The 12850-nt window shown below is 46.8% G+C and overlaps 1 protein-coding gene across 4 annotated transcripts in view; it reads right to left on the bottom strand.

The window, feature by feature from the left end:
- The window catches only part of LOC120315678 (transformation/transcription domain associated protein), an 84185-nt gene that overhangs the window by 18443 nt on the left and 52892 nt on the right, over positions 1-12850 (bottom strand). For all 4 annotated transcript variants that reach the window (XM_039360429.1, XM_039360431.1, XM_039360430.1 and 1 more), the window contains 10 exons: positions 12423-12558; positions 9145-9336; positions 7216-7411; positions 5995-6260; positions 5400-5500; positions 3541-3742; positions 2510-2674; positions 2072-2162; positions 927-1126; positions 26-287 (listed from right to left, as the gene is read on the bottom strand). In XM_039360429.1, coding sequence (XP_039216363.1) covers positions 26-287; positions 927-1126; positions 2072-2162; positions 2510-2674; positions 3541-3742; positions 5400-5500; positions 5995-6260; positions 7216-7411; positions 9145-9336; positions 12423-12558 — 1811 coding nt within the window. The remainder of the gene's footprint in view (positions 1-25; positions 288-926; positions 1127-2071; positions 2163-2509; positions 2675-3540; positions 3743-5399; positions 5501-5994; positions 6261-7215; positions 7412-9144; positions 9337-12422; positions 12559-12850) is intronic.

Genomic DNA, 12850 nt, shown 5'->3' with positions numbered 1-12850 from the left:
CCCGGTCCATCGAGAAGTAACTCACCGGTCGTGAATTGCCCCTTCAGTTTCTGAAAGACGGGATCCTGAGCCGTGGCCTGGGCCCTCCTGGCAAGGGATTCGGAAGCCGCACTGGAAAACATGGTGGAGACGTTGGAGACGTTCTCCAGGCCCACTCCGAAGGTGCTGACCAGCTTCTTGACAAAATTCAGGGTGTGGGGGGTGATTTTGGCATCGGAAACAGCCCCGCTCTTCTCAAAGGCCACCGAGTAGCACTTGGCCAGGCCTTGCTGGAGTTGTCGGAGCACCTAAAGGTGGGAAAAGGTCAGAGAGAGGGGGAGGGAGGGAGAGAGAGAAAGAGAGAGGGACAGAGAGGGAGAGAGGGAGGGACAGAGAGAAGGGGATAGAAAGGGAGAGAGAGAAGCAAGAGGGAGGGAGGGAAGGAGAGAAAGAGGGAAGGAGAGAGAGAGTAAGGAGAGAGAGGAGAGAGGGAGGGAGGGAAGGAGAGAAGGAGGGAAGGAGAGAGAGAGGGATAGAGAAGAGAGAGTAAGGAGAGAGAGGAGAGAGGAGAGAGAGGGAGGGAAGGAGATTGAGAAAGGGAGAGAGAGGGAGACGGACAAAGAAAGGGAGGGAGAGAGGAGAGAGAGGGACAAGAGGGAGAGAGAGGGAAAGAGAGAAAAAGAGAGAAAAAGAGAGAGAGTTGTGTAATGAAAATACAAAACAAACCCACAGCACAATATTGCAAGAGGTCAAAACAGAACCACAGGTAGCCAAAAATCCAACAAAACGAGGACCCAGATTGTTGGTATATAAGTGGTATGTAAGTCTTAAGTGCTATTGCTACTCTCATTTCACGTGAATCAAAATTCTTCTTTTCTGCAACATGAATTCGACCCCACCGCAACTCCAAACCGCAAACCCACCACTCCGGTTCGAGGGCAGCCTACCTCCTCGTGCCAATTTTCTCGGAACCAGACCATCTGATCCACAATCCCCTCCAGAGACGAGAGGAGCGTCGGGTGCAACTCCCGTTGCATGTGCATGATACGGCTGCATCGCCACATGGGGGCCGTCGCTCGGATCGGTCCGGGGTCCGACGCAGAATGAGACTGACTTCCCACGGAACTCGGCTGCTGCTGTCCGGAATCTTTGGTGGGGGAAGATGGGAAGGAGAAGGTGTCAGCCCTTCGAGTAGACCAAGTTGGGAAACTTCTGGAACTCTACGGTTATAGGGTGTGTAATATCCGAAACGGGGCACAGGCCTAGCGGTTAAGACGCTGGGCTGTCGATCAGAAGATGGGCAGTTCGAGACTCAAGGGCTAGCACTGATGATGTTACCTAGTTTGGTAATGAAATGTCTGTGAGAAAACCAACAAGGTTAGAGAGCACCAAGGAACCCACAGTCCTCCTCCTCCCCTCTTGCTCCTGCTCCTCCTCCTCTTACCACAAACACCACTCTCTTCTAGCACTGATGACGTTACCTAGCTTGACAATACAACTTCTGCGAGAAAACCAATGTTCAAAGAGCGCCAAGGGCCCCACAGTCTTCCTCTTCCTCCTTCTCCTCCTCCTCTTTCTCCTCCTCCTCCTCCCATCCACCTTCCGTCACTAAAACCCCCATTCTCTTCTAACACTGATGATGTTACTTAATTTGGTAATGAAACGTCTGCAAGAAAACCACCAAGCTCAGAGAGCACCAAGGACCCCACGGTCACCCTCCTCCTCCTTCTCCACCCCTCCTCTCCCTACCCTCCTCCATCTCTTACTACAAACTCTACTCTCTTCCAGCACTGACGATGTTACCTAGCTTGGTAATGAAACGTCTGCAAGAAAACCACCCAGCTTAGAGAGCCCCCAAAAAATGAAACCCTGACCGCAGTCGCAATTTTAGAAGGGCTAAATTCTAGCCATCCTCGAAAATATCATTAAAACGGCAATGAAAGAGTTCAACCAGGACCCTCTGATCCCGTTCTTCAATTAGGAAAGGAGGCTAAGCAAGGATCTGCCGGTCTTTCCAGCCACAGGAGGCCAAGTCACTCCATCTTCCCTGACGCCCCTGAGGTTGTAGCACTGTCACGTTCCCCCTGCTTACCGCTTTTGTAGCGCTCCCGTTGTTCTATCTTCAATGTCAAGTAGAGGGTCCGGATGGGGAAGTAAACCGCTTGGGGGTAGACACGTCCCACCTATTGCACGAGGAAGAAGCGCCCGTTAAAAATGCAACGGCCGTCTCCAAAGTATTGTGATACAGCAACCTGCCCGCTGATTCATGTCTAGCTTCTGACTCCATGAAATCAATTAATAATGATTTATACAGAGGGAGGGAGGGAGGGAGGGAGGGAGGGAGGGAGGGGCCGGCGGAGAGCCTAGGTTCACCTCAAAACAAAGGTTCTGATAAGGGTGGCAGAGAAGATTTTATACAAATCTGAAACCTGATTTGCCTGCTCCTTATTCCTCCTTATTTCCAAGGCGCTAACCATTCTAGAATGTGATCCCTCAAAGGGTGCCTTCTCCACTTCCTACATTCCCCTACCTGGCTAATGAGGTTCAAGAGGAGTTTTCCTTCTGATCCAACCAAGCAAGTTAAGAGCTGGGGGATCCAAGCCAGCCACTGGATGGGCGGGACGCCAATGCAATACTTGTCCACGGCATCGGCCAGCGTATTCTTGTCGTCATCAAAGCTCAGGAGCCAAAGGACCTAAAATCGTAGAATCATAGAGCTGGATGAGACCTTGGAGGTTTTGTACTCTAGAAAGAGTCCAGAGAACAGCAACAAAGATGATCAGGGGACGGGAGGCTAAAACATATAAGGAACGATTGCTGGAATTGGGAATGTCTAGTTTAATGAAGAGAAGGACGAGGGGGAACATGATAGCAGTCTTCCAATATCTCAGGGGCTGCCGCAAAGAAGAGGGAGTCAAGCTATTCTCCAAAGCACCTGAAGGCAGGACAAGAAGCAACGGATGGAAACTCATCAAGGAGAGAAGCAACCGAGAACTAAGGAGAAACTTCCTGCTCAAGCAGGAAAGCCTATACCAGGGGTAGGCAACCTTGGCTCTTTTATCTCGTGGACTTCAACTCCCAGAATTCCTGAGCCAGCCATGCAGCTTCAGGAATTCTGGGAGTTGAAGCCCACAAGTCATAAAAGAGCAAAGGTTGCCTACCCCTGCCCTATACCATTTCAGACAAATGGCTGTCCAGTCTCTTCTTAAAAACCTCCAGTGTTGGAGCATTCACAGCTTCTGGAGGCAGGTTGTTCCATTGGTTAATTGTTCTCACTGTCAGGAAGTTTCTCCTCAGTTCTAGGTTGCTTCTCTCCTTGATTAGTTTCCATCCGTTGCTTCTTGTCCTGCCTTCTGGCGCTTTGGAGAATAGCTTGACCCCCTCTTTGGGGCAGCCCCTGAGATATTGGAACACTGCTGTCATGTCCCCCCTCGTCCTTCTCTTCATATGTAAGTAAACAACCAAGCAAAGAGATTATGAAAAACTCTGCAAGCAAGAAAGCAGCCCACACCTGTGTGCCTTGGGCTGGTTTTTTTTTTTTTTTCAAAAGAAAAGACTCACCTTGGCTAAATACTTCCTGGATTTGCTTTCGTTTTGGTGCCGGCAGGCGTGGAGGTAGCAGGTGAGGGCGGAGACCCCGAGGTGCAGCTGGCGCTCTTTGACAAAGATGTTTTCCAGGTAATCCCCCCACATGGCCCAGGCCTTCACTAGCACATCGTGCATCTGAACCGCCGCTGAGAAAGCCTTGTTGGCTTCTTCAGACCTGGGGAGACCATGGAAGGGAAGATTACTTGCGGCACATTAAGCCAACAGTACCGAGAGGACAGGGATGGAACTGGGTCAGTTTGAATAGCCAAGCAAAGGTTGCGTTTTCACAACACAGAGAAGACAAGGATGGAACTGAAAATGAAGAGAAGATAGAATAGAATAGAATAGAATAGAATAGAATAGAATAGAATAGAATAGAATAGAATAGAATAGAATAGAATAGAATAGAATAGAATAGAATAGAATAGAATAGAATAGGTTTATTTGGCCAAGTGTAATTAGATACACAAGGAATTTGTGCAGAAAAGAGAAAAAAAAAGTGGATGAGAGTGGGTGTAAAACATCAGCAAATGCAAAATAACCCTGTGAAATAGCTTATTAAAGAGCTAATTAGCCTCGGTGTTAACTGAGTTTCATCTTTTCCGTCTCCTCCTTTCCGGCTAATAGCTTTCAGCATCCCAGGCTCTGCAAAAGCCGTACAACTTATTCCCGAAGTGATAAATGGCCGGCCATATTTTCTCTTTTCGACGGCTAACAACTGGATTTGTCTTCGAGCTGCTTGTTTCTTGTCTCTGCCTCCCGTCTGGCCTTTTCGATCACAAACACTTTTGATAACTCTTTAATCTCCCCCCCCCCCGATCTTTCCCGCGGCACGGCTGGCGAAATCGACCGAGCCTTCGCTCCAAGTGAACTCTTGAATCCCAGTTCTTCCACAGGCTAGCCAAGGATCACAACTCAATCTACGTTTTAGCAGACATCTTGAAAATACACAATAGAAAACATCAGATCCCTGGCTCCCTGTAAGCAGGTTTTTTTTCCCCCCCTTTTCCTGCTTCTTCTTTTTTTTTCTCTCTCTCTCTCTTTTTGACAAGAGAACAAGGTGAAGTTGTGTTTGAAGATTGTATCTTGCCCCAATCCTTGACAGCCGGCAAGTCATCTAAATTATTTAAACCATACTTCCTCTGCAGAGGAAACGTCTGAACATGCTCACGTGGTGGTTGAAAAAGAAAGAGGTTATTGCACTTTTCCGCTCAACTAATTGGCCTTTTTCTGATTTCAAACTCTCTGCCTTCCCAGGAGAGGATACAGATTGCTTCCACCCTGTGCAACTGTGAGGCTAAGCTGTGTTGTTGTGGACAAACAAGTGTAATTTTTTTCCCCTCCAGTTTTAAAGTCTTTGGTCTTCAAGGACTGCAAAGAGCACCGTCTACACATTCAACTTTGCTTCCGATCAACTGTGGACAAATTCTGAAAAATGGACCGTCTAGAAGCGGGCCCTGAAAGGTCTTGCAGCTGATTGTGAGGTCTCCTCAAGTGAAAAAGAAAGGAAGGATGGGTTGTCTTTCCATCAAGATGGAAAGAAAGAGGAATGGGTGTACCAAGAGCTGAGCTGGCTTTCTTCAAAAGATCTTTTAATCCAGGGGTCTTCAAACTTGGCCCTTTTAGGACTTGTGGAATTCAATTCCCAGAATTCCTCAGCCAGGCCCACACTGAAGTTCTTGCTTTGCACACAGAATCTTGAGAATTAAGAGAGCCAAACAAAACTTCACCCCTGAATCCCTGTGTATTGTTTACACACACTGTCAGAGGTTACTGCCACATTTCATCCAACATACATACATACATACATACATACATACATACATACATACTTGTTAATCTGTGCTAAAAACATCCCCTTCAATGCGTAGAATTCAGCGGTCATTTCCTTGGTGAAATACTTCAGGTTTGTGGATTCGATCACCTCCAGGCCCTATCGGAAAGATTTGGAAACAAGATTTGCAAAAATACATATATATCAGCTAAAGACAAATTAAGAAGTTTCAAAATACAGGCTGGGGGATTCTGGGAGTTGAAGGCCACATATCTTAAAGCATGCAGGCTGGGGGATTCTGGGAGTTGAAGGCCACATATCTTAAAGCATGCAGGCTGGGGGATTCTGGGAGTTGAAGGCCACATATCTTAAAGCATGCAGGCTGGGGGATTCTGGGAGTTGAAGGCCACATATCTTAAAGCATGCAGGCTGGGGGATTCTGGGAGTTGAAGTCCAAATATCTTAAAGCATGCAGGCTGAGGAATTCTGGGAGTTGAAGGCCACATATCTTAAAGCATGCAGACTGGGGGATTCTGGGAGTTGAAGACCACATATCTTAAAGCATGCAGGCTGGGGGATTCTGGGAGTTGAAGGCCACGCCTCTTAAAGCTGCCATGGTTGAGAAACACCTATCTTGAAGATGGCTGCCATACCTGCATGCATTCGTTTTTGCCCATCACCCCAGCAAGCTGGAGGTAGCATTTGACTTGCTGTCGAATCTTCTGGAAGCAATCCACAATGGGCACTGTCGGTATGGTGTGAATGCGGCTGAGGATGTCCAAGGCCACGTTGACCAGGCCCTGTTTCCGAGCAATCTTGCCGTACTGGATAATGGCAGAGGCTGAGGCGTGAACGCCCAACATGGCGTTGTTCGAACTTGGGTCGTGTTGAGCGCTGTTCTCGTAGGCGCTTACAATGGCTAGAAAAGTGATAAGAGAGGAGTTTTAGGAAAAAAATAATGGTGGAACACAGAATGAATATGTCAAGAATGAAACTTTGGCAGCTGCCTGCCTCTTGGTTTCAAACATGCCGTTAGAGTTTGGGGGGGGGGGGTAGGAAGAGGTATTGCTTTAGAAGTGTTTAGACCAGGGGTAGGCAACCTTGGCTCTTTTATGACTCGTGGACTTCAACTCCCAGAATTCCCGAGGCAGCATGCATGGCTGGCTCAGGAATTCTGGGAGTTGAAGTCCACGAGTTATAAAAGAGCCAAGGTTGCCTACCCCTGGTTTAGACGGAGAAATAAAACCTTTATAATTCCTCTGAAGACTGTTGAGAGCCTGAAAGCTTTCCAAGGACACTGCAGCAGGTGTGGAGAGGCGGACAGTTCCCATAACAAAGTGAAATTGTTTATAGAGACTTCGTGAGAGGGTGGGGGGGGTTGGCTGGAGAGGTTATTGTTTAATTCTATGAGATGGTGTCTGGGAACCGCAAAGTTAAAATTTTGCTTCGACGGGACCATGCGGTGTATTCAACAAAGAGTAAGACTTTTTGGAAACAGAATGAACCTGGTGATTTATTTGGATCCTCAAGCTGGGTGTTGACAGAATATAAGCATCTACCGCTAGTCAGAATCGGTACCAGAATTCCCGTCGCTAAGCAAGAGGGGTATGGAAGCCACGCCCAATTTTAGGAGCACTTTGGTCGTTAAGCAAGTCACTGCAGATGTTCAGTCAATCACAGAGTCATTAAGCAAATCCGGTGTCCCCACTGACTTGGTCTGTCGAAAGCCGGCTGGAAAGATGGCAAACGGCGATCACGGGTGATCCTGGGGTGCTGCGAAGGTCATCAGCGCATGCCGTGTTTTCTTTCAGCTTCCCAAACAGGCAGAGATGCCAAACGTCTTAGGAAAAAAATCCCGTCCGAGAGGATCTCACCTTGATAATGATGCTGCCGCCACATGAAAATGCTGCTCCAGTGAGACAGGTCGTCTGACACGATGGGCAGCCGGTTCCTCCAGGTCTTCACCACGGTTTTCATGTCGTGGAGGCTGTTGTTCCGCCCGAGGTTGGCCGGTTGCAACCCTGCGTTGATTTGGGCGGCCTCTTGGAGTTCAATGATCTGCTGGGCAGCCTGGAGGTGAGGTAGAGGAAGAGCAGGAGGAGGAAGAGGAAGAGGAAGAAGAGAAAGGCAGGAGGAGAGGAGGAAAAAGAAGGCGGAAGGAAAGGAGGACGAAAAAGAGAAGGAGAAAGAGGAAGGCAGCAAGAAAGGAGGAGGAAGAAGAGGAGGCGGAAGAGGAGGAAGAGAAAGGCGGGAGGAAAGGATGAAGAAGAGGAGGAAGAATAGGACAAAGAGGAAGGGGAAGGGGAGAGTAAAGGAGGAAGGAGGAAAAGGAGGAAGAGGAAGGTGGCAAGAAAGGAGGAGGAAGAGAAAGAAGAGGAGGAAGAGGAAGGGGAGAGCAAAGAAGGAGGAAGAGGAGGAAAAGACAGAAGAGGAAGAGAAAGGGGAGAGTAAAGAAGGAGGAGGAAAAGACAGAAGAGGAAGGGAAGAGGAAAGAAGGAAGAGGAGGGAGGAAGAGGAGGAGAAGCAGGAGGAAGAGGAAGAAAAAAGAGGAGGAGGAAGAGGAAATGAAGGAGGAAGAGAAAAAGGAGGAGGAAAAGTAACTTACTTATCATTGCATATTGTATATTTTCTATATTCCACATCCTATTTCCTTACTGCATACACATATTTATACATTCCAATGCAGCTACTCCTCAAGTTGCAACTATAATGGAGTCTGTCCATTAAGGCCGCAGGTTGAGGACTAACTTTACTTATTAGCCACAGAAATTGGCAATATTTCCCTTGCTGTTTCAAAGATACACACAGAGAGAGAGAGAGAGATTCTACACCGCAGGGAGTTTTAAGTTCCAGCAGACATATGAACACTGCTGGAATTCAAATCCCACAGAGACAGTAAACTGATATAAGCCATTTGCAAGACCTCCTCCGAGAAAGATAACACTTGTAGGAGCTATTCATCAACCAACTCAGGGAAGCGTCTCTCGGACCCCCAAAAGTTGGGCTAGACTTCTGGCCCAATCTCTGAAAATAAAATAAATTAAGCCAAGTGGCTTCCCTTCTCCCACTCACCCGTAATTGCCACAATATCAGCTCTCACAAGAGCTTCACCTTCCTCCTACCCCATTCATCATATAAATTTAATTTTCAAGCAGGTGCTTAATCACCCACTATCTGATCTAGGGGGAAAAAAAGTAATTACTGCTGAGTAGCTTTATTGCCATGTTGCTAACTTGCCATTCACAGCCCACCTAAGCAATCTAATAATGAGGAGATGATTGAGGTCATCCACATCGCTCTTAGCCGCCATTGGTTGAGCCAAAGTTTGTCAAAGAACCCACTCAGCTACAAATCAAGAGTCTGCAAATTTCAGAAGCCCTGCTCCGTGTACGCTTTCTTCATCTGGTTAAGAGGAGGTTAACTTATCCCAGAATAACTTTTCCAAACATTTGGGACAAAAATCCTCCGTGTTTCATTATTCACTCTTGTTTCGTAGTTCAAATGATAGCCTGCCAAAGACTTGGTGCACTGGAATGTGGTCTGGATTCCCAGGAGGAAGGGGCTGCATTCACAGAGAAGCAAGAGACAATGCGGTTTAGTGTATGAGAAAGAGGGCAAAGACAGCTCCTCCTCAACAGTTCCCAGAACCTACGTTTTCTGGAGCAAGTAGTCTGTTTTAATTCGGCAAGATTCTGTCTACAGGTGAGGAACAATAAAAGAGGCTGCTTAGAAGTAGCTTAGCATGTATCTCGTGGGTTTTGGAGTCTAACACTTGGGCGTCTCCGGAGATCGGTCTGTCTTACCTGAAGAAGTGGGGTGTGGACGTGAGAAACCACCTGGGGAAGTCTTCGCCACTCTCGGATGGCCAACCCGCTGGCCATTTCCACCAGGCGCTCGATGAAATTCAGCTGCTGCTCGTCAGGGTGGCAAATGGCCAAATATCCCCGATACATGTTGACTTTCCATGCCATCTCTTTGGGGCAACTGAGCTCCACCTTGGGGCAAAAGAAGGGCATAGAGAAGATGTCAGAAGCGAGGGAATTCCCAACACACCCAGTCTCCTGGTATCTAGCCAGATGCCTTAACCACAACATCAAACTGCCTCTCTCAACCACGTTATAATGGCTGATTCTTTGCTTTAAGTTCTTGTTTGATTAAGACCCAGTTTCCCAGGCTCGTTTCTGCCTCTTTTAAGAGGAGACCAATGGTCTTCATACTGAAACCATCAAGAAATTTGGGTTTACTAGGACACCCACATCTTAATAATAACAACAACAATAATAATAAAGTTGGAAGGGACCTTGGAGGTCATCTAGTTCAACCCCCTGCTCAGGCAGGAAACCCTACACCATTTCAGACAAATGGCTGTCCAGTCTCTTCTTAAAAACTTCCAGCGTTGGAGCATCCACCGCTTCTGGAGGCAAGTTGTTCCACTGGTTAATTGTTGTCACTGTTACGAAATTTCTCCTTAGTTCTAGGTTGCTTCTCTCCTTGATTAGTTTCCATCTGTTGCTTCTTGTCCTGCCTTCAGGGGCTTTAGAGACACAAAAAGGGATACAGCCTACAACCGTCGTAAATGTGAGTCAGTTGCCAAGAGCTGAATTTTGGATCATGTGCCCCTGGGGATGCTGCCAGGGTGGTGTGGAAAAGGGTCATAAGTTACTTTCTTCGGTGCTGTTGTGACTTTGAACTGTCACTAAATGAGCTGTTGTAAATAGAAAATTATCTGTACAGTCACTAGATGGCGGTGAAGAGACACAGGAACTGCAAACTTCCACCTAGGGGTGACATCGGATTACTGCACCCCAGATCTTAGTCCCAATATGGACCCACTGTCTGAAGCTGCCTCTCGGGATGGCCACCAGAAATAGCAACGGGCGAAAGAAACTATGGTTTGCCTTGCACCCAGAAACAAGCGTGGTCTTTTAGGTTACCATACATCTTGGCTTGCTATCCAATAAAGGCAGCTGTTAAATCCCGTTTTGATTTTAAACAAGAATTTCCTGAAACAGAGCAAGGGTTGAGGGCTAGGAAGTGGAGTACTGAAGTCTTTCTTTAACGTATTTCCTGAAGTAGGGAATCTCCCCAACCACAGTCAAGACCGAACGCTTGATCCGAGTTCCAATGCTTTTCTTGAAATAAAATATCTTGACACGACTTGGCCATCACCTCAAATACCATCAAAAAGCAAATAGAAAAGCGCATACTGGCGACAAGTAAACCATGGTTTGGTCATGAATGCTGAACTGGGGCAATTGAAGATAAGGTACGGAACGTATCAAGCAGGGAACGCCAAGCACTCGGTCATAAATCAAGGACTGTCTATGTTCAGGATTCTTGCAACATGTAATCCAAGCTGTTTCTCTTTCCCAACTAAAAACTTCAAGCCCGATAAACTGATTTCCTATCCTTTTGGGGTGCCAATCTTCGCTGCCACTAACGGCTACAGTGATGTTAAATAAAACACTGGCTGGCTGATTCCCTCATGCACTTTTCGCTTGAAACTGTGCCATCCAAAATTGAAATACATCTCAATTAGCACCAGCGATTATTTGAGAGGTTCCACTTCCACTGCTGGCTTTAAGCAAGTAAACAACAGCAGCAAAAATGACTAGAAAAGGAAGTGTCTCAGACAATATGGCCATTTCCTCCTTGAAACAAATTCAAAAGCCAAAGGAATGCCAGCACGGAGCCCAAAACTGGGGGGGGGACAACATGTGACAGAAAACGGTATTTCTACAAAGGTATTTTGAATGCTGTTGGATAAATTATAATTACAGGATCTGGTTCTGTGTCTCTCTTTCTCACCATCGACTCCCATTTGGGAATGCACGCAATTCTGCCGAGCTCTAAATATTTCTCCTATCTCTTACTTACATACATACATACATAACACACACACACATATATATATATATATATATGTAAATAATGTCGCAGTTGGTGACTGCTGCCTGTGGATGGCTCTGGATTGAGCTGATACAGGCAAAAGAAAAAAGAAAAAGAAAGATTTCTTTCTCCCATATTTGGGCCGACAGGGTGCATCAAGAAAACACTCAAGGTAAATCTCCTCCCCCTGTCTCTTCCCTCCCTGATACAGCTGACAAAGTAAGAAAGAGCTTGTGGCCTAGATGTTAATACAGCTGCCTAACATGCACACAGCCCAGGCTCGAATCTCAGAAGGGTAAGTCTGGCTGAAGAGAGTTAAGAAACTCGAAATAGCTATCCCAGTCTCCCTTTATTCTTTGTTAATAATCTAAAAAAATGTGTGTGTAGGTCTGGTTATTCGGGTTTTTTCCCGCGTAAAATTGGAAGTGTCTTGGCGACGTTTCGACCTACATACAAACACCCGCGAAAACCTCAGAAAACATATATATATATTTAAACTTTTAGCATTTTATAAACTTTTAATGTTTTACTTCTTCCTGGTGCTCACGTTTTATTTCTCAACACACATACACACAAACACACACACACACACACACACACACTCCCTTTTCCCTTTGTATATATACACACACTGTGTATATATACACACTCCCTTTTCTCCTCTCTCTGCCTGGCCACCAGACGAGACCGCTGAGCCACAAAATCATTTGTCTGTATTCCCTCTGCCGGTGCTCAATCAGCATTTTCTCTTCTTGAAAAAATCTTGGATGACAAAACCTGCAGAGTCCCTCATGGAAAGGCTATGCGCTGATGGCCAGAGAAAACAGCTGCTCCCTCCTGCATCAGGAATAATCCTACCCAAGCAGGGCACAGCCTTCCTCTGGGGGTTTTGTGTCTGTCTGTCTGTCTGTGCATCTGCTGGCACTGCACAGGCGACATTTGTGTGTGGAACTACAGACTGCCTGACCTGGTAGATGGGAGAGACTGGAGTGGGGGGGAATAGATTAGAAGTTGCAAGTCATTTTTTTTTTCCCAGTCCTGTTGTAGGCTTGAGCGGTCTTGTAAACGAATGGCTGTAAAGCGAGGTCTACTTGTAAATTGACCTTTGTAAATCCTGATCACTCTTTCCCCATCATCTTCTCTTCTCCGCAAGGTGAAGGTGGCAGGGCCTTGGCTCACATTCGCAACTCACCTGTACGAGGGCTTCCTTCATGGCTGTCCAGTTGGAAACACGCCAGGCACACTCCAGAACCAGGTACGGGTTGATGTGACCCTTGGACTGGCCGTATTCCGTGAGAGCTTCCCATTGATTCAGTTCCTTGGAACACCTGGCAACAAGAAATTGCAAGCTCAATCCAGTTTTCTAGCCTCCGATCCAAAGCAGGAACCCAGTTCATTTGTCTACTTGTATCCAGCCTTTATTATTTTGCAAATAATAGGCAGACATATCCAACATATCTTCCTGGTCCTGTTTTCCCCATCATTTAACAATCCTCAAGGTGGGTTGGGCTGAGAAAGAGAGAGAAACTGCCTCAAAGTCACCCAGCTGACTTTCATGGCTAAGGCAGGACTAGAACTCGCCCTCTCCTGGTGATTGGTCCAAGGTCATCTAGCCAGCTT

This window comes from Crotalus tigris, unplaced genomic scaffold, assembly GCF_016545835.1.
Source record: "Crotalus tigris isolate CLP2741 ecotype Arizona unplaced genomic scaffold, ASM1654583v1 scf7180000019173.45859301935:6455823, whole genome shotgun sequence".
NCBI lineage: Eukaryota > Metazoa > Chordata > Lepidosauria > Squamata > Viperidae > Crotalus > Crotalus tigris.
Note: the sequence above shows the minus strand (reverse complement) of the source record. Positions and strands in the feature narration are given on the sequence as shown.